The 20183-nt window shown below is 42.5% G+C and overlaps 1 protein-coding gene across 1 annotated transcript in view; it reads right to left on the bottom strand.

Annotated features, from left to right (window-relative positions):
- The window catches only part of LOC108788863 (interferon-induced protein with tetratricopeptide repeats 5-like), a 41065-nt gene that overhangs the window by 4172 nt on the left and 16710 nt on the right, over window positions 1-20183 (bottom strand). Inside the window, exon 2 of the mRNA XM_018558754.1 lies at window positions 16485-16593. Coding sequence (XP_018414256.1) covers window positions 16485-16593 — 109 coding nt within the window. The remainder of the gene's footprint in view (window positions 1-16484; window positions 16594-20183) is intronic.

Below are 20183 nucleotides of genomic sequence, written 5' to 3'. Positions count from 1 at the left end.
TAACTCTCAAGCAACCAGAAACTACAGTTATCCGGCACCTACAGATCACCACGGTTGCCGAATAACTGGGAGTTTACTGTACAGTACAGTAAACTCCATCGTAAAGTTGATAGATCATAACTCGATCGATTATAACGCGAGCAGCATCTGTAAAGAGAAGAACTGCAAAACTGCATTTACTACAGAATGAGAAGTGAAACTCCACAGAGGAAGGGGGCAGAAAAAGGAACTCCAAGGGGTTTAAAAAAAGAATCTCTCCAGAATCCCCAAGATACAGTATAAGACAATCGTAGGTAATTCAGACCATGAGCCTATTAACAAAAGCTAAATTAAATAAATAGGTAATGAAGAGCAAGGCATACAACAAAAAGCAGCACTTCATGAAAAAGAATCTGAACAAATAGCATACCTCATTCTGGCACTCTAATATTCCCTTGGAAAAAGCAGCATGTGTGCCCTGTGCTCCAAGAAGCTCTTTATACCAGCAGTGTTATCTAGGTTAGTGATTCAACCATGGATTGTGTGCTAACAGGAGGAGCTGTGGAACAATTGATACTCAATTTGAGATAAAGAGGGATATGTCAGAGTGAAGAATGTAAAGTGAAACTACATCAGCAAACCAGATTCCTAAGGCTCCATTCACACTGGAGCGGTTGTCTGCGCGTATTGGGCCGTACGAATACGCGCGGGACCACTCTAAATATAAAAACAATTCACTGTAATGTATACTAATAGCCACATACGAGCAGATTCCTTGCAGTTGTAAAGATTTTAGCGTTTGCATGCTGTGCGGTCTTCCACACCGAAAACCGCATGGGAAACGCAAGCGCTATATGTGAATGGAGACTGCAGTATGTTTTCAGTAAATACAAATGTTGTATTGTAAAATTGACCTGTAAGTAATTTCTGCTGTGACTTTCACATCTTTTCTGGCTTATCCAAATTCACACTTTCACATTTGTAGAATGTGTGTACATACGTCACCACATAGCCCCCCTGATTTTGGTGGGACAGTCCTATGTATATTTGAACCAAATCCCACGGTCCTGTGGTCCCACCCCATGTCCCAGCAATGGCATTGGTAAAAACGTAAAAAAGTAATTAAACACACACACCGCGTCCCACAATGTAAATCCAACATCAATGCTGTCATCCAGCCTTGCAGATCCAACATCAACCACAATGAAGGACATCCCAACAACCCACTGGACTTGACAACCTGTGCAATGGCGATCCTTTCCCATCAGTAACCTCACAAATGTCAGTTCTCCGGCCTGCTGCTGAACAACAAACTATCTAAGTATTCTGATGATGTCATTGACATATCTATATATGTATCTGTCTATCTATCTATCTATCTATCTATCTATCTATATAGATAGATAGATAGATAGATAGATAGATAGATAGATAGATACATACACACTATATTGCCAAAAGTATTAAGACACCTGCCTTTACACGCACATGAAATTTAATGTCATCCCAGTCTTAGTCCGCAGTGTTCAATATTGAGTTGGCCCACCCTTTGCAGCTATAACAGCTTTAACTCTTCTGGGAAGGCTGTCCACAAAGTTGGGTGCATGAAATTGTCCAAAATGTCTTGGTATGCTGATGCCTTAAGAGTTCCCTTCACTGGAACTAAGGGGCCAAGCCTAACGCCTGAAAAACAACCCCACACCATAATAATCCCCCCTCCACCAAACTTTACACTTGGCACAATGCAGTCAGGCAGGTACTGTTCTCTCCTGGCAACTGCCAAACCCAGGCACGTCCATCGGATTGCCAGACAGAGAAGCGTGATCCGGCACTCCAGAGAACACGTCTCTACTTCTCCAGTGGCGGTGTGCTTTACACCACTACATCCGACGCTTTGCATTGCACTTGGTGATGTAAGGCTTGGATGTAGATGCTCTGCCATGGAAACCCATTCCATGAAGCTCTCTATGCACTGTTGTTGTGCCAATCTTAGCAGTCAATCTTCTTTATTTGTTCATCAAAAAATAATCATGATCATGACATGATACAAAATGCTTAGTTGAACAATAGCACGGCGCTTATGGGTCCTCCGGTGTCTTTTCTTTAAAAAATGGTGCAAAAAATCTAATGTTACGTGTTATAAAATAAATTGGTGTCTAAATCTTTTTTGATCCAATGTGTCTGTGGAGAAAGTGTAAAACTATTTACAAAAATGGATGTGTAAATTATCACAAAAATTAATAAATGTGAAACTGTTCATAAAAATTAAATATAACTAAATAGATATAAATGAATAAATAAATAAATATATATTCAACACTGTGTGTGAGAGTGATTCTGTGTAATGTGAACAAAGCTTCGGATTAGATTATTATGTATATAATCAGAAACCGATAAACTAACAATAGAAAACTTAAGTGACAAGTGATTACATAATGTCCAGACCCGTCATACCTTGATAACGTCTGCAGACAAAACGCGTCGGGAGGCGGGCCTGGATTTTACGGCACACTTCACAGTCTAATGAGTACCGTTATCGGTTTTTACTACAGACTAGCTGGCATCGGTTTTGTCTGTTTTTATTATTAACGCGATGCATAGCGATTCTGTGACTCAATAAAATCTCGTTTAATACACTACGAGTCCTTCGCTCTACTCTCTCTCCTCATATCTTCCTCGGACTCTGACACTTATTGTGGGAGAACAGGTGTTGGGAAAGACTCCGGAGAACCACACGAGGAATCACCCCTCCCTCTCCACCGCTTGAACGGCCTCTTTGCGGTCTCGGCACCTGCATCGTCTCTGGGAATAGATATCGGAATAATCCCTGGAAGCTGCATAATATATCATCCCATGATTAAAGTATCGGTGGCTCTGTCGGAGACTCCAGGATTGAGGATAGACCCTAACATCTTATTGTGAGACGGTTGGAACACCTTTTCCTTTTTTGGAGAAAAATACGGCTAATACCCTTCTGAGATCTGGTGAGTGCATTCCCTACGGGGGTTCACGTTTTCTTCTTGTCAAAACCATTTTTCTGGAGACTGCTAATGGGGATCTATCCATCGGGCTCCTGATTAAGCCAATTAACAACTCTCCTCAGGAATAAGCTATCACTGGACATTATTTAATCACTTGTCACTTAAGTTTGATATTGTTAGTTTATCGGTTTCTGATTATATACATAATAATCTAATCCGAAGCTTTGTTCACATTACACAGAATCACTCTCACACACAGTGTTGAATATATATTTATTTATTTATTCATTTATATCTATTTAGTTATATTTAATTTTTATGAACAGTTTCACATTTATTCATTTTTGTGAAAAGTTACACACCCATTTTTGTGAATAGTTTTACACTTTCTCCACAGACACATTGGATCAAAAAAGATTTATTGACACCAATTTATTTTATAACACGTAACATTAGATTTTTTTGCACCATTTTTTTAAAGAAAAGACACCGGAGGACCCATAAGCGCCGTGCTATTGTTCAACCAATCTTTGGGAGCCTTTTGGCTCAAGTTCTGGCTGCTCGGGGTCAGTCCGGCCTCTTTTTCTCGTTTTTCTTCCCCCTTTTCTTTTTCTGGTTTGGAGTTTCAGTTTATCCGTTAGCGCAGATCTCCTGTTTTTCATGATACAAAATGCGACACTTAGATGTCCAGAATTGCAAGTACAAAAGGCAGCAAGATAAGTATTGATGTCTGAATCTGTCACTCTCTTGCTTTATAAATCACATTCCAATGAGTCATGTAAAAAACATTGCTATTTATGTTTTTCTGACACTCCTCTGAGCTATTTATATCTGTAGGCATTTTATAGTTATTGTATCGGATGATAGTGATGGTGGTAATTATCAGCAGAAGGAATGTGTAAACAGGAAAATGAGCTAGAGAGGAGAAACACAACTAAGACAGAACTGGAGAATGGAAAGTGAAACTACTGTAGCTGCACAAGTAACCACAATTGACTTTGAGATATGCCTATTTACTCTTTATTCTTTTTATTTTTAAGAACAAGAAAACCAAAAAAACAATATATTTAAAAAAAACAACATATGTTAACACATCCAAAAAGAAAAAACAAAAAAAGAAAATGTCATCTTAAAGTATACAGCTAAACATACACCTATATTCCAAATTTGCTGGATAGGTAAATACAATACTAGGCTCTCTCTGATTGGGTGAAGGGCGGTAATGTCACATTCTGCCTCTCATCCAGTCAGAGAATGCCTAGTATTAATTTATAAAAATACTGGCAGGGGAATTTATCAAAACTGTAGCAGACAAAAACTAGTGCAGCTGTCCATGGTAACCAATCAGCGTCTCTCTTTCATTTTCAAATCTTAACTGAACAAACTGAAGAGAGAAGCTGATTGGTTGCCATGCACAGCTGCTCCAGTTTTTGTCTACTACAGTTTTGATAAATTCCCCCCTAGATGTTAGCTGAATGGCCGATGTGCTGATCATTTTCACAGCAGAGGAGAAGTCAGCAGCAGTTCAGTACCGCTGTAAAGCACTGTCATAGCTCCGACTGCTACTGTATTTTATCTCTCGTGGCCCTACCAGGTATAAATAATATATACTTAAATTGGGTCAAGATGGACCTATGTAAGTATACATAAATATGAATACCTTGAGTTGTTTAAATATTTGTATTATTGTTTAGTCTTTGATCTTTTATTTTTGCTCCCTAAAGGTATACACTTTGAAGTAGCAGTATGTACTGTGTTTTTAAAAGTTGTAAGTTCTAAGCCATCTTCCTGTCAAATTACATTGTTTCAGTCAAGAAAGTCATATTCATGGGTAGCAAAGAAACTAATTTCACAAAAGCACAGAAGAGAGTTTGTTTCTAGTTATAAAAGTAATGGCAGACATCTGGTAGCCCATGGCTTGAATGTTACATTTAGGGCCCATTACATGCTGCACATTAACGTGTCTTACATTAGAGGCTAAGTTCACCTTTCAAGGTTCATGTTGCACCCATAGTTAGAGTGTAACATAAAACATGGTGTCGTCAACACCCCCCCACACACACAAACACACACAAACAAACGTACCTGAATTGCAGGCTTCTCCCCCCTATACGCTGCTGATTTTTGGAAATTATGTGGCTGTGCATGGCTCCACCCATATAGCCACATCATCCATTTACAAATCCTTTGACAGGATCTTTGAATGGAGAAACTACAACGTGGTAGAGTGACTAGCAGTTCCTATTTGAATACAACTGCTGTAATGTTGCTGTACTTGTAGTCCATTCATTCTTCGTCCCGTCCCTGCACTGAACGACATGAATAAGAACCTGCAGGAGCCAGAGAGTTACTACCATGATTCAATGATCGCAGTTGCAATGCTTTACTGAATCTAATGCAATAAAAAAATACATGCACGTTTTTTTCTTATATGAATATGTGGCCATTTATTATTTTTTAAATAAGTGGACCTTGCCTTTAATGTAGCTAATTACATTTGAATGAGCTGGCATCACACCACCACAATGCACCAAAAACTGCACCATCTGTGTGATGTGTAGACATGGGCTCGATGTTCGAGTCGAACATGAGTTCGACTCGAACATCGGCAATTAGTGTGTTCGGTGAACACAGAAACTGTCACTTTTTAAGGGGCAAGGCACTGTGCCGTGTGAGCCCTGATTGGCTAAAGCCTTACATCTGACCAGAGGTCAGGTGCAAGATTTTACCCAATCAGGGCCCAGTACTTTATAAGAGCCGTATTCGGGAAAAGTCATGACGACTTTGCCCAATAATGGCTCACCTGTTACAACTGTAAACAGTTGGGCGGAGCTAACTGTCACTGCTAGCTCTGCCCAATTGTTTATATGTTGCCGGCCTCTGTCAAAATGTCATTCTGTGGCAGGTGTTCGTTGTGATGGGATGGCTGTCTTTATGTTTTAACATAAATTTCTATTTCTATTTATGTTTTATTGTTTTAGTTTTTATTTTGTCTAGCCGTCGTTGTCGTGGACAACGCTGGACGTCGTGATTGATGCTGGATTACGTCGGTGGATCCATTTTTATTTTTTTTAAATAAAAGACTTGTCAAAAACGTGTAATTTGCTTTTTTTTTCAAATAAAGGATTTTTTCAAAACTCTGCCTCTTTTTTACAATTTGATTTAACCCTTTATTGAATGGGTGGGGGTACAAGTACCCCTTACTCATTCACAAGGGGGGGGGGCACATCTGGGTGCCCCTTTTTTAAAGGGGTAACCTGATGTGAATAAGCCCCCTTCCCACACCCCCACAACCAATGCCCCAGGGCTTGTGGGGAAGAGGCCCTTTTCCCTATCAGCACGGGGACAAGGTGCTTTTCCAGGAGCAACCCTGGAAAAACACCCTCCAAGTGCCGAGGGCATGTGGCCTGGTATCATGGGGGGTACTGGTCCCCCCCTCTTTCCTGGCCTGTGCTCGGATCAAGGGTCTGGTGTGGAATTTTAGGGGGGACACCACATTCCCCCCCTATTTCTGGGGGTGAGGTTCCTCCTTAAAATTCCTACCAGACCTTAAGGGTGTGGCATTGCTTGGGAGGGGGAACCACACACTTTTTTTTTTTTTCTTTTTAAATGTCATTGTTTTTTTTTTTAAATGTCAGTTTTGTTGCAGCAGCAAAAAATGTTATAAGTTAAAACTCCCTAACACCTTACTTTCCTTGTCCTTCACCTTGCCTTACTCATACTACAGCCCACCTCAAGCCAATACTCCTACAGGTATTTTCTGCGCTGACATCTCAGGAATCCCTATTGGAGTAGCGGCCGCTAATTGCTTATGACCTAGGGTTTCTGATTACGCAATGAGGAAACAATTACCAATGGTTAGTTGGTTATGTCTTAGGTGCAGTTTTATTTTAGTGTATTTGCATTATATCATTATACATATTATACTGGTGCAAGCTCTGTAATAATTGCTCTGTACTTGTAATACTCACCTGCTCTCTTGCTGTAATCAACCAAGGTTCTGTAAACTGTATGATGAGGACAAAGGCATGTTTTCCCCTTGTCTTCCTTTGTTGACTATGTATTTATTTTTGGAAAAAGGAATAAAAAATTCTAAGTTGAAAAAAAAACAAAAAACTCCCATCCCATGTAGCGCTCAATCATAAAAGTGTCTGTAGAAGCGTGGTGGTGCAAAGACAAGCACACATGCAATCTTTTTGATAAAATATGGGGGAGTTATTAATATGTGGGTTTTTCTATGATGATACTGGCTCTGGCAGATATAGAGCATTGGAGTTTTAATTTTAAAACAGGACAGCTGAAAGCATTACTTTCATTTTTGGATCCATAACTTACAACAGCAGAGTTGTGAGGTTTTGAAAAATGTTATTATCAAAATCCTACCCATGTTAATTAGATAATAGGCAACAGACAGCCCCTTCATCTCATTGGAAAGACTGAATTGGTTGTCACCCACCTTGATCAGTAAGGTATAACAATAGAGATCTAAAATCCACTTGGTGTCGGGGGTCCCATCGATATCAGGGGGATTTTTTTTATTTAGAGACAGAAAAGGTAATTTTGTTCTGTAAGTTTATCACTTTTATTTTACTACTGTTTGCTTGTTTGTATGTCTCACATTTTGTTTAATTTCTGTCTTTGTAACTGTACCGTCTCTATACAGTTCTGCCTAAATATAATAAATATAAAAATACATCTGAAGAGGCTGTTGTGTGGCTGTTAAGCTGGCCATAGACTAGGCAAATGTTGGCCAGTTCTTAATGAACCGGCTGAAATTCGCACAGTGGGTCCTGCTGTCGGCACCCTTTTGGCCAATGTCCCTCGAGGAGCCGGTCGGAAAATCTTCTCCATCACTGGGCCCCACCTCCTCCATCGCTGCCGACGATGGGCCCAGCCACCTCCTCCGAAGCTGCTGGTTGTCACCGACAACTGCAGCGGCTGTGAGGAGGAATGTGCCGCTGCACATGTGAATAGCGGCGGGTTCCTCCTCAAAGCCGCCAGTGACAGCCAGCAGCCTGAGATGCCATAGTGACCCAGGCAGCCCGCACGGCATCAGGGGGAATGTCCTGGCCCCTTTGTGCCCCGGGCCCCATAGCGGCAGCCACGACACTGGAGCAGGATATACTGACTAGAGGTGTCAGAAGCAAGATTCCTCACAAGCTTGTAATTTGTTGATGGTGGCAGCTTAGATATTGGTATGTGTGGGTTCCACAGCTGCTGCCTAGTGTCCGGATTACGGGGTACTTTGGGGTTTCTTGTGACAATCTAACAGCTTGCAGATGGTTTTTGATGATGAACGATAGATGACAATACCTTGTATATCAATCTGCCCTCCCTTGTTTCTATACCCACCCTTGGTACCCGGATCCATGACAATTGGGGTGGCATCACCACACAGGACAACACACAATTGGCAGTAAAACTTGCATAGGTGTGAAGTCAGTTTTTATTGAACTTATAATGGATGAAGCAAAAAATCTGGGAGCTGCCATTTCTGACTTGGGTTTTTAAAGATGATGGATCCAGAAATGTTATCTTGGATTCTGGAATTTACTGTTTGGTAAATCACTGACCTGGCAAAAGCATTCAGGACAGTGCATGCTTGTGTGGGTTAGTGTCACACTATGAGGTCAAATTAGGATTAAGACGACTTCCCAGAGCATGCATCAAGCAAAAAACATAAGTGTTAGAGGCTGATACCAATTAAAGTGACATTAAAGGCAAAAATGTTTCCCTCCCCCCAATGTTAATGTTAGCACTTACCTTAAATGATGTCTCTTAATCCGATCTTCTTCTTCTTTCCTGATGTTTTCATCTGTCCCTCCAGCGGTGCGGCGGCTCTCCGATCCAGCGCTGACTCCTCTGTCTTTGCAGGCACTTCCGATCCAGGGGTCTCTGCATGCGGGTGCACGTGTCCATAGACTTACCTTGCGTCTCTGCTCATCTCCCGTCCGAGAATCCGAACTGCGCATGCGCCCCCCCCAAGATGCTTTGCGGCCGCCCGAGCCGTTTTGTTTTCTCAGACGGGAGAGCGCATCCAAGATGGGGTAAGTGTAAACTGCTGTTAAAGCGGGTTTTAAAAAAAACTTTTTTTTTACTTTTTGCTTATATCTACTGCTTGCTAAAAAACCAGAGGGTTTAGAAACCCTTTAAGGCTGCTTTAAAAATATTTATACCCTGTGCCTCTATTATGCTTTTAGGGTCAGTATTTCAGTAGTAATTATTAAGTGGGTTATGCTACCAACTGAATTCATAGATGTCCATAGACTCCAATTGTGACATCTCCAGCTTATGGTTCCTGGTACGCTTCACATTTCTTGAAGTCTGTTATAACAGGGGTTTTCTGATTTCTCATGCTGTATTCCGCATAGTATAAAAATTAAATAAACCAAGATAGCCGAGAACCCCAGTATTTACCATGGTAAATGTGCAAACCTGGAAGAGACATACACAACAGCTAGGTGGTGTAGGTGTCCAGTATCTACCTAAACCTGAAAAATAATAGGTTTGTGAAATCCCGATCTGTAAGAGATAGGTAAGTACATAGCAAGTCCTCTAGATGGCAGGCAAGTAAAAGAAATGTTTATACAAGCTGCTGACTGATGCCATTCTGTGTGAGAATGTATACCAATTACTGCTGTATCCATTTAATATGCTAAAAAAGAGTAACTAACATACAACTTCCAGTTATTGATCATGTCTACGAACAGAAAAAAGACAATATTCAAAGGTTTTGAAAGATAGTATTATTTGTGAAGTTTAATCTGCTTATATTTTGCCTTCACTGGTTTTCACCCTTATTTACAAGCTAATGAGATTATATATGAGAAATATATCTTTGCCATTTTCATGATATACCTTATTTTAGCCCCAGCGATGTCATCATTCAGCCTCTGTGCTTCTCTGTGCAATGTAGGCAGATCATGGCTGCTGGGAGGGGCTAGCAGGGTGCTGTACATAGCTTCCTGAACACAGCACTCTGCCTCATTACTTCTCTTAAGAGCGCTCACACCAGGTGTAAACAGGGGGCTGTCTCTTTGAAGGAGTTATGCAAATTGTAAATTGTCTTGATGGATGGATGTCAGTCTGCAGGAGTGAGAATTTGCATGCAACAAACCCCCATGTAACACCCACATGTGATGCTGAGCCTCCATGATTGAAAGAATTGCAATCCAATGAATGAAAGGGGCAGACAAGGGACAGTAAAGGTGCCCATACACTTAGTCTTGCGATGGTTCTAAAGTAAAAAAACGTACGATCTGCCCATCTTGGACAGGCAGATCGTACTTGCGATCATCGCAAGACCGTCCCCCTGAGGCGCGGGCTTGCGATGACTCTAATGAAGGGCGCGCTTACGCTGACTGCAAAGGGAAGTGTGTGCATGCGCACACCGGCCCGTTCGGCAGTTATCGAACCAGCAGGCCACCAACTCGCCGAGAATCGTACGATTCCCGGCGGGTTTTCTAGTCTTGGTATGGTTCTAGTCTAGCCTGCTGGTTCGACGGAAGACGTGCGACCGTACAGTAGAAACGGTCGCACGCCTTCCATACACTGCACGATTCTCGTACGATCGCGGGATTTCACGCGATTCTCGTACGAGAATCGTGCAGTGCATGGGCACCTTTAGACTGGGGAGAAAAGTACTAGATGATACCAGATGTCTCCCACCCAGGAAATGACACAAGCTCTGCATGATTTGCTGCAGCTCCTAATGTACACTGTAAGAAGCTCACAGTGAGCAGGCGTCAGAGTAGCAAGTCATACACTGGTAGATTTTTGAATCCATGCTCTTATGAAAAATCTCATAAAAACACTTGGTAATGCCATCAGAGACTAGAATGTTGTTTGAGACTTTGTTTGATTTTAACATTCGATTTATGAGTTAATAGTATAAATAATACTTTAACATTGTATTGCCAAGATTGGTTATTACTTATGTTATCCCTTGTTCTCCCCTTTTCCCTTAGAGTGTTACACCTTCCCTTTTTTTTTTCCTCCCCACCCCAAAGCTTTATGTCGCTTTCTGACCCATGTACTAGCAAAGATTTGTACACCACGTGCATAATAATCGCTACTTTACTTTGCTTTTATGATAGGTGCCTTATTTTTTTTTTTTTATTGTACTAATTTGTTTGGACCCTAGCATTTTAGGGCCCACTGGCTTTTCAGGATTGGCTTATGATACATCTATGCAAATATTGGGCCTTTGGCCATGTATTCTTTTGTTATTTTGTCCTCTGTCACATTATATTGTATGGGTCTTGCCACTGTGATTTTTTATCACCTGTATTGTTAAAATGTTGAATAAAAACTATGGTTAAAAAAACAAACACATTCACTGTTCAGATCATCTGAGAAAACATTTCCACCCTTCTCCTTTGATTTTATTGTCACTAGGTCAAAAACAATCATCAATTTAGTTTAATTCTCTATTAGAAAATTGAATAAACATTCCAAAAACAAATTTTGGGAACTAAATGATACTGCTGTATGGCCAGCTTAAGCAGTTTGAGTTCAAGAGAGGGGCCTGCACAACTTTGAAAGAGTGAAGGGGTATAGGGCAGATGCTGGTTGTCAATGTATGAGATAAAATAGGCCCAAGACTACACCAGAGGACCTAACATAATCCATACTTCCCAACTGTCACTCATTTGGAGGTGCTGGCCCTCATTTGGAACCAAATGTCCCGTCCCTTTTTCCTCCTCAGTTGTTCCTCTGATGTATAGATATCTATGAAAAGGTTCTATTTAACTAGCAAAAGTGTTATTCTGCACTAAAACGGTTATCTTGCTTCTTAAATATGTTTTGAATGGGCTGCCTTAACACAACACACATCACTGCATGACATAATGTGTGGTAAAACATGTGCAATGACCCTCATTTTTTAAAGGGATATGGCTGGGGGAGGAGGTGTTTCTCTGGCCTCCCCCACCAGCGCCCTCTAGTGTCTACTGTGTGGTAGTGCCGGCTCTGCTCGCTACCACACAGTAGACACTGCTCTGCACAGAGTCGGCATAGCGGACCGGCCCTGGCTGCTGTGCGGGCCACATTACAAGGTCCGGTGGGCCGGATTCGGCCCGTGGGCCTTGTGTTTGCCACCCCTGCTCTAAATCCTTGGTTCTCAACTGGTGGGTAGTGACCCAAAAGCGGTGCTCAGTGTGTCCCCGCATACCTTCTCCTTTTCTAGGCGAGAGGCTCCTCAGCCTTCCCCTAGCGCAGTACTGTCAGTTTTCACGCCAAACAGCCATTCAAAATATGCTGCCCGATACCAAGTGTCAGCTTGAGGTAGGGTGAGCTAGGGCTATGGCCACAAAGGACCTCCATCCATAAGTGCATTGCTTACAGCTCCCTTGTGTGTCATGTAGAGGTGCCTGGACTGAAGTGGTCTAACATTCTGGCTCCCGGCACCTCCACAGGGTGTGCAAGGGAGCTGTACAACTGGATGCACATATAGATGGAGCTCCATCACAGCACATCAGCCCACACTGGACCTGAGGCTGAGGATCCACTCCAGTTCTCGTAAGGTAGGAAGATTGGGTGGATATTTTTTGTGGAGTGGGTGACTGTAGGGTGTGGAGACTGGGTGGATGTTTAAAAACATATTTTTTTTTGTGGAGTGCGTATGTGTGTGAGAATGTCTGTGAGTGTGTGAGATTGTGTCTGTGGTTTTGTGTGTCTGTCAGTGTTTTTGAGGGCCCGTTCACACTAGTACAGTGCGTTGATCACACGTTCTGGTGTGAGAGGTGCATTGCATTGCCATTCATTTAAATGGCACCCCAAACGCATCTCCCACCCACAGTTCTATTCCCCACATCGGTACCGCAATGCCATGCGTTCCATTGCAGTGCAACTTGGGTCACGACCTAATGACCAAGGACAAAAGTGGGTCCTGAGGTTACATAGACTCAGAACCACTGCTGTAGATGACCCAATAACTCTGCAAAGAGCAATCCGATCCATAAAGCATTTTTGTGCACATGGCAGTTGAACAAAGTCAGCAAGTTTTTCTTGTTCTTGGGGCCCTGCCAAAACATTGTGGGATGTTTTAAGGACTGTTAAAGGGAACTGAAGACAGGATCTAAAAAGAAAACCATTGCATAATAAGTGCACTGTATGACGGAGACATGCAAAAATACCATGGAACGGAAGATTCAGAAGGAACACTACATCAGCATGAAATGTGCTTTTGATCTGGTGATGTGGCTTAAAGAGAATAATAAGTTGCAAAAACAACAATAAATAACATTATATTACAAATTTCTGTGTGTCAGTATGACAAATTTGCTCCCTCATGCCTTTGTGAATGTACATTGTACTGTGTTGCCTAATCTTTTTTTTTTTTAAATAAAATTAGGGCTGCGGAAATTAACGATTAATCCCTCAATTAATCGTTAATTTTTTGGATCGATTAAAATGTTTTTAATTGGTACTCACCTCTCCGCCGGCTTTCGGGTCTTCCGGGAGTTCCAGTGACGTCAGGGACATCGACGTCACCGGACTCCTCCTCCCTTCCCCAAGTGGCTCCTGGGGAAGGGGGGAGGAGTCCGGTGACGTCGATGTCCGTGACGTCACCGGACTCCTCCCCCCTTCCCTTCGTTAGCCGACGAGAGACTGACGTGGAAGAGGAGGAAATCCAGCAGCAGGGTTTTTAGTAGTGTACTCAATCTAGCTCATCGTATAAATGTAGCTCCATTTTATGTATCCATTGCATGCATTGTGTTTCTTACAATCATTGTAGATGCTCAGATATGCTTTATGGTACAATTGATTGAACAACTTGATTTTAAACTCAGAGTGAGCAGTTTAGAATGCTTGTCCTGGTGTTATGACGTCATGTGATGATTGTCTGCAGGCAATGCTTTTTAATTATTGTCAGGAGAAGGCCAGTCTAAGCCGGGGCAAATGTGTGGAAGGTTACACAATTAGCTTGCCCTACCTTTCTATGATAAATCGGGACTAGAGGAACAGCCTTAACCCGGCATATTGATGTTAAAATCCATTAATCGAAATTAATCGATTAAAAATGTTTTCGATTAATCGATCACGAAAATTTTAATCAGTAACAGCCCTAAATAAAATACTTGTTTTTACTTTTTTTTTCATCCTTCGTTGCATCTCTGATCAGTACTTCAGATCATCTTTGTGTCAGAGAGTTACCCTGCAGCGGTCCGGCCAGGCATCGTGGCTCCACCCCCAACAGCGCTGTCTCCTGGCTTCAGGAGGGAGACGCCGACGGCCGCACGTTGCTCCGCCCCTTTCTCGCCGCTCTGTCCGATAAGACGGCGGGAGTTTCAATTGCTCGGCGTTCTAGCAATGTGGAACGTTGAGCAATTGCTCCCTCAGTCCTACACCGCTCTCCATCCTGAACTCGGGGCATTCCGGGCCAGCAGCTACTCAGAAGGACTCGTCCTCTGTCCTGCCGTCTGTCAGATCCTGCAGCTGATCTCTGCATTGCTGTCCAACGATGCCAACTACCAACCGCAAGTAACCTGTGATAGTTATGGATTGACTGCATAGCTTCATGCTTACATATAGACTTTCATGCAAGCGTATCTTGAAGTAGTTTGCCTTACAACCTATACTTAGTAACCTTCTGTCAGCCAACCATATGATAAACATATATAGTCTATAGTGCAGCCTGCTGGTAGAAGCTGTCCTAGTCAAGCATGTTCCTACGTAACTTACAGTGGGGGTTGTAGGTGCAAGACTACTACTCCCCTCAGACCCCAGGGAATACTCCCTGCTGTTTTTCTTCTACTATAATTTTGAGACACTCAGTTGTTATTATTATTATTGTTATTATTATTACTGCGGCATAAGTGACACACTCTTATGTTAACGGTGGTATATGATGTACGGGTGTTCTGCTCACACTCTGCTACAATACAGAGTGATATGGCGTCCTCAACCAGAACCACCTAATCCTTTAATTATTACATGAACGGCGTGCGACTAATCCGCAGCTGAGATCCTACACATGAATGAAACGCTTGACTGTGATACTTTGCAACCACTTTTTATATACAATTATGCACTCCAGCGATGGCTGCATGCATTTCCATGGTGGGTTTCCTGTTGGTGACAATAGTCGACCATGTCTGCATGATATGGTTTGAAACTGGAAACTTGTGTGATAAGATATTAATGCAGGGAGACATGGACAAAGTTCTTGTACAATGGAAGGACCACTGGGTATTGATTTCATGAAATACAAATAATTAAAAATATTGAAAATACACATAATTGTACATCATACAAAGAGTCTTGGGGAGGATGATGTTAAGATAAAGCAGCAGGTTCACTTTAATACCCTCCTTTTTAGACACATATGTTTCCACTTTTCACTCCCCCAATGCTAAACTCAGCTGCCAGAAGCTACTGTAAAGGAAACACCACTCCAGGCTGACTCCCATGATGGACTATAATCTCTATACAAATTAGTAACCTAAACATGAGATTGTAGTCCATCACAGGAGTGATCTTGGAGCGGTGATTACTTTACAACACACACAGGGCAACAAAGTAGCCACCCTCAGAAGGAAGGACAGTGTCAGCACCAATGCAGAGATGATTTGAGGATCTACAGTTGAGTGATACACAAATAAGATACATTTTTGTTAATTGTTAAGGTACTTCAATGTACTTTTAAGATTTCACTCCTGAGTTTAGTGTTTAACATTTTGTAGCTGGCAATTTAATCACTAGAGTCACTGGTGATTTGTTACTGCTACAAGTGAAACTAGTTCTACAGCATTGATTGGATGTGCTCTAATACAAATCCCTTTCTTTCAGAGATTTGTAGCTAGACCACAGAGGTGAATGCAGAGTGGTCGTCGCTGGCGAGCTGCTCGATGACATGAAACGCTGCTTCAACTCTATTGGTTGAACTTGATGGACTTGTGTCTTTTTTCAACCTAACTATGTAACTATGTAGCTATGCTCAAACTCAGTCTCTGGCCAACTTAGTTACTAATTGCTGTAAAGTTACTGAGTTAGCATTTCCATAGATAACTATGATTTCCTTGGCGAGATATCACTCATAAAAAGGGGATCTCTGAAAAACAAATCACCCATCTGACATGGCAGTATGAGTTACTGCTAAGGGGTTTGCATCTATTTAGAACAGATAGGAATTAGTGTATTCCCCTATATTTCCAAAATAAAGTACAATTATTGCACATCTAACAACCATAATAGTGACATCTAACCTTTATTGCGTTGTATAAACCACAACATGTGTTTCATACCATTTAAGACACTATACTAAACAAGCATGGTTTGGCAAAATCTGTTCTAACACCTACTATATAAAGCTCTGTGCTCATACAACAACACAAGCCTCGCAATAAAAGAAAACAAAATGTTAATAATACTTTACTGCACCACCCTAGAAAGAAGAAACTAGCCTATCCTTGTTGGCAAAGACTCCTATCTTAAAGCTGAAGTCCATTCACATACCAAATACAGCCCCAAAAATCCATCTCTCTCTAGAAAGCATAGCACAGCAGGAATTTGTTTACTTACCTTTTTCCTGTGGAGTGATATTTCTTTTTTTTCCCATCATCACCGAAAACAATCTGTGCATCAGGAGCACCCTGGAGGTGAGGATCAGCTGGACACCCTTCATCATTTCCTAAGAGATGTACAGTGTCCTTTATCAGACACAGGCTCTCCCAAGATGGCTGCCAGAGTCCATGGCAGATGATACACTTGTGCCATGCCTGATTTCCTCATTTAGGTAGAACAAAAGGGAACCAATTCCCTTAAAAATGATTCCAATTAAGTACAGATGAGGATATAATGATAGAAAGGGAGAACTACACCAAAATCTCACTAGAGGGAAACAATGGGAGAATAACATCCCAGTACCTTGCTGCTCTCCCACAGTTTGTACACAAAACACACTTCACTAAGGGGGAGATCGGTTCTGGGGGAGCATGAATAAATATACATTAGTCAGCTCTGACAGTGGTGGAGTTCATGTCCCATAAGATCATATGGAGCAGAAGCACATTAGAGACACTTCTATTTAGGCACTATATGCTACGGGGCTGGGATGTTCTGATATTATCTGTTAAACCAGATATACAGCATTCTGAATTACTGCCGCTCTTGTTTGTTTACAAAGGGGAAATTTGTCTGCTGTGCTTGGCTAATCACATTATATTGTGCAGCTTCTGTGTTCCATAGAAAAACGGGCCCATTCACACTTGCCTGAAGAAACTTCCTGTGTGGGTTAGTGTGAGCTGTGTACAGGTGAATGGGGCAATGCTTTGTGCTGTTTCAGCTCATTACATGGTGTTCATTTCTCCTTTTTTGAGGTGTTGTGTTGCAGTGACTTCAGGTGAGGTCCGCTGTGTTCTTTTTTACATGGCTCTGTTAAGAGGAGCATTGAGGGACAGGAGCTGGCTGGGGATAGGTGGAGCCAGGGTCAAGTGGCGAGGGGGGGCACACCAGGATTGTCTGTTGCCCCTTTCCAGCAAGAGCATCCCAGGTTGCTTAGCAACCTGTGACGCTTACTGATGTCACTGGTTGCCAGGAACTGAGCGGGATACTCTGGCTGGTGTCCTGCCCAGCTCCTGCCAACTAGTGATATCGGTGAGCTGGACAGGACGCTGGAGCCAGAGGTACCACCAGCATCAACATCACACCCTCTTTTAACTTTCACCCCCAGCACTTCCCCATCCCCCTGGTAACGTGCATAACAAACACCCCCAAAACCACCCCAGCGCCTCAGGCGGTGAAAAGTGTAGGAACCCACCTGGGTGGAGCAGAATAAAGAGAGTGCATACTCTCTGGGTAGACAGAAGCACATGAAGGCACAGCTCTTTACTTTTCAGCAGCGCTGACGTCAGTACTACCCAACTGCAGGGGGCAACTGTTCCCCCAGTGTACAAAGAACAACTGGGATGAATGGTCACCTAAAAAGGACTATGCTGATGTAGACTTTGAAGAGGTACTGGGAGTGAATTCTTCAAACCAGAGATGGAAAGAGGACGATTCTGCATCACTTAAAATGTTCTTTTTGTTTTTTTGGGTAAGGTATACAGACATCCCAACTCTCCCGGATGCTGCGGGAGTCTCCCGCTATTAGATAGCGGCTCCCTGACGCCCGCATGTGAAACAATATATCCCGGAAAGGTTAACTCGCAGTAAACCTTTCCGGCAACCTGTAGCAGTGTCCCCTTCTCGGCCGGTCCTCTGACTCCTCTAGAACTCCGACTGGTGACGTCACGTCCTATGACTTGCCAGTCGGAGCTTTAGCCCACCTGCAGCTACTGCGCGTGCGCCAGCCTTACTCGAACTACCGCCACTGCGCCTGCGCGGCATCACATGCCACTGTCAGAAGCCTCTATTCCCTAACTTTCCCTTTACTTCCTGAGACACAACAGGAAGTTGAACAGGAATACAAACCCCACTCTTACCAATAACCAGAAAAAAAACATTTTGTTCAGAGAGACTTATGCCAGGTTGTGCTGTAAAGGTTAGGAAGATGAAGAGATGCCTGGTTATGCAAGGTAAATTCTCATAGCCAAGTGCTCATTTATGAAGAGCTGGGGCCACACATTCACGGAGATGGGAATCCTACAGTAGTAATAATAATAAAAGTAAGACACATTTTTAAAAATGGAGAGGAGTATTTGGCAGGTAAGACAATTAAACTGTTTTTTTTTTTTATTAGCTGTGCATTTACCTGCTTGTCTGTCACTATGTCATGGGTGGGCTAACTCTGGCCCTCCAGCTGTTGTGGAACTACAAATCCCATGAGGCATTGCAAGATTCTCTCAGCCACAGGCATGACTCAGAGACAGATGGGATTTGTAGTCACCACAGCTGGAAGACAGGAGTTTCGCACCCTTGTTCTATGGTGACAGTTTAACAATAGCTTGTCATCTCTCTGAGTTTATTACAATGTTTTGAACATTGAATTTACATTATTGCTAGTTTTTTAAATTAGTATTATTATAATTATTATTATTATTAGTCTTTAGAAAAAATTACCATATTCCATGGTAGAATCTGGGGAAAATGACTATATAGTGACTATAATGACTATAAGAAACAGTATAGATTAGTATGCTGTACTTTGCATCTGTTCTGTACAGCCATGTACTGTATTCTTGCTGCTGGCATCACTTAAGACATTTGATTTTTCGGGGCACTTACACCTACAACCATTAAAGATAACAATAATGTACAAATAAGGCGCTTTATGGCTCTACACCTTACCAGTAGTGATGGGCCGAACACCCCTGTGTTCGGTTCGTATTCGAACACCCGAACGGCTGAAAGGGCCTCGTCCCCACAACCCTGACCCGGTGGTTGTGGGGGTCTGGTGGCAAGGGGGCTTATTTGCATCGGGGTACCCCTTTCATTAAGGGGCACCCAGATGCCGCCCCTGTCCCTTGTGAATGAGTAAGAGGTACTTGTACCCCTACCCATTCAGTAAAAGGTTAAATAAAATAGTTATTAAAAAGTCCAGAATTTTGATAAAATCCTTTAATTGAAAAAAAAAATGGATCCACCAACGTAATCCATGGTCAATCACGGCTTCCAGCCTTGTCCACGACGATGACGAAATAAAAAATAGAAATATATATATATTTTTAAACGCACTCCCGTCTTCTCACCAACGACTCCCGCCGCATAATGGCATTTTGACAGATGCAGGCAAAACATAAACAATTGGGCGGGGCTAGCAGTGACAGCTAGCTCTGCCCAATTGTGTAGTTTGCCGGCATCTGATAGGTGATCATGATTGGGCAGAGTCATCATGACTTTGCCCAATCATGACTCCAGATGAGTACTGAGCCCTGATTGGGCAGAGTCTTGCACCTGACCTGATGGCTCTTTGCAGTATGTGACGTTGCGCGGTGGAACAGACCGCGAACATCCCATAAAGTTCGTCGAGCGGCCGATGTTCGATTCAAACTCATATTCGAATCAAACCGGCGGACCATCCCTACGTACCAGATCAAAAGGTATCTTTACATCACTGGATCCAATGGTAAATCCACATTTGCCAGATAGTCAATCCAGACCTAGGTACCAGTGCTCATTTAGTAAAGATCAGCTACATCCAAGAAGATTCTGGAAGGTTATTTGGCTCCTGTCTAAATTGGCCCTGCATGTATGCATGGGATATAGGGACCTTAGATTGTAAGCAGGGCGTCCCGGGGCTGGGTGACACCCTGAGCGGTTACCGGGTGTCACCCCGCCGAG

Source organism: Nanorana parkeri, unplaced genomic scaffold (genome assembly GCF_000935625.1).
Source record: "Nanorana parkeri isolate BGI_ZX_2015 unplaced genomic scaffold, ASM93562v1 scaffold356, whole genome shotgun sequence".
Classification (NCBI taxonomy): Eukaryota; Metazoa; Chordata; class Amphibia; order Anura; family Dicroglossidae; genus Nanorana; species Nanorana parkeri.
This window is presented reverse-complemented; position numbering and strand designations above follow the sequence as displayed.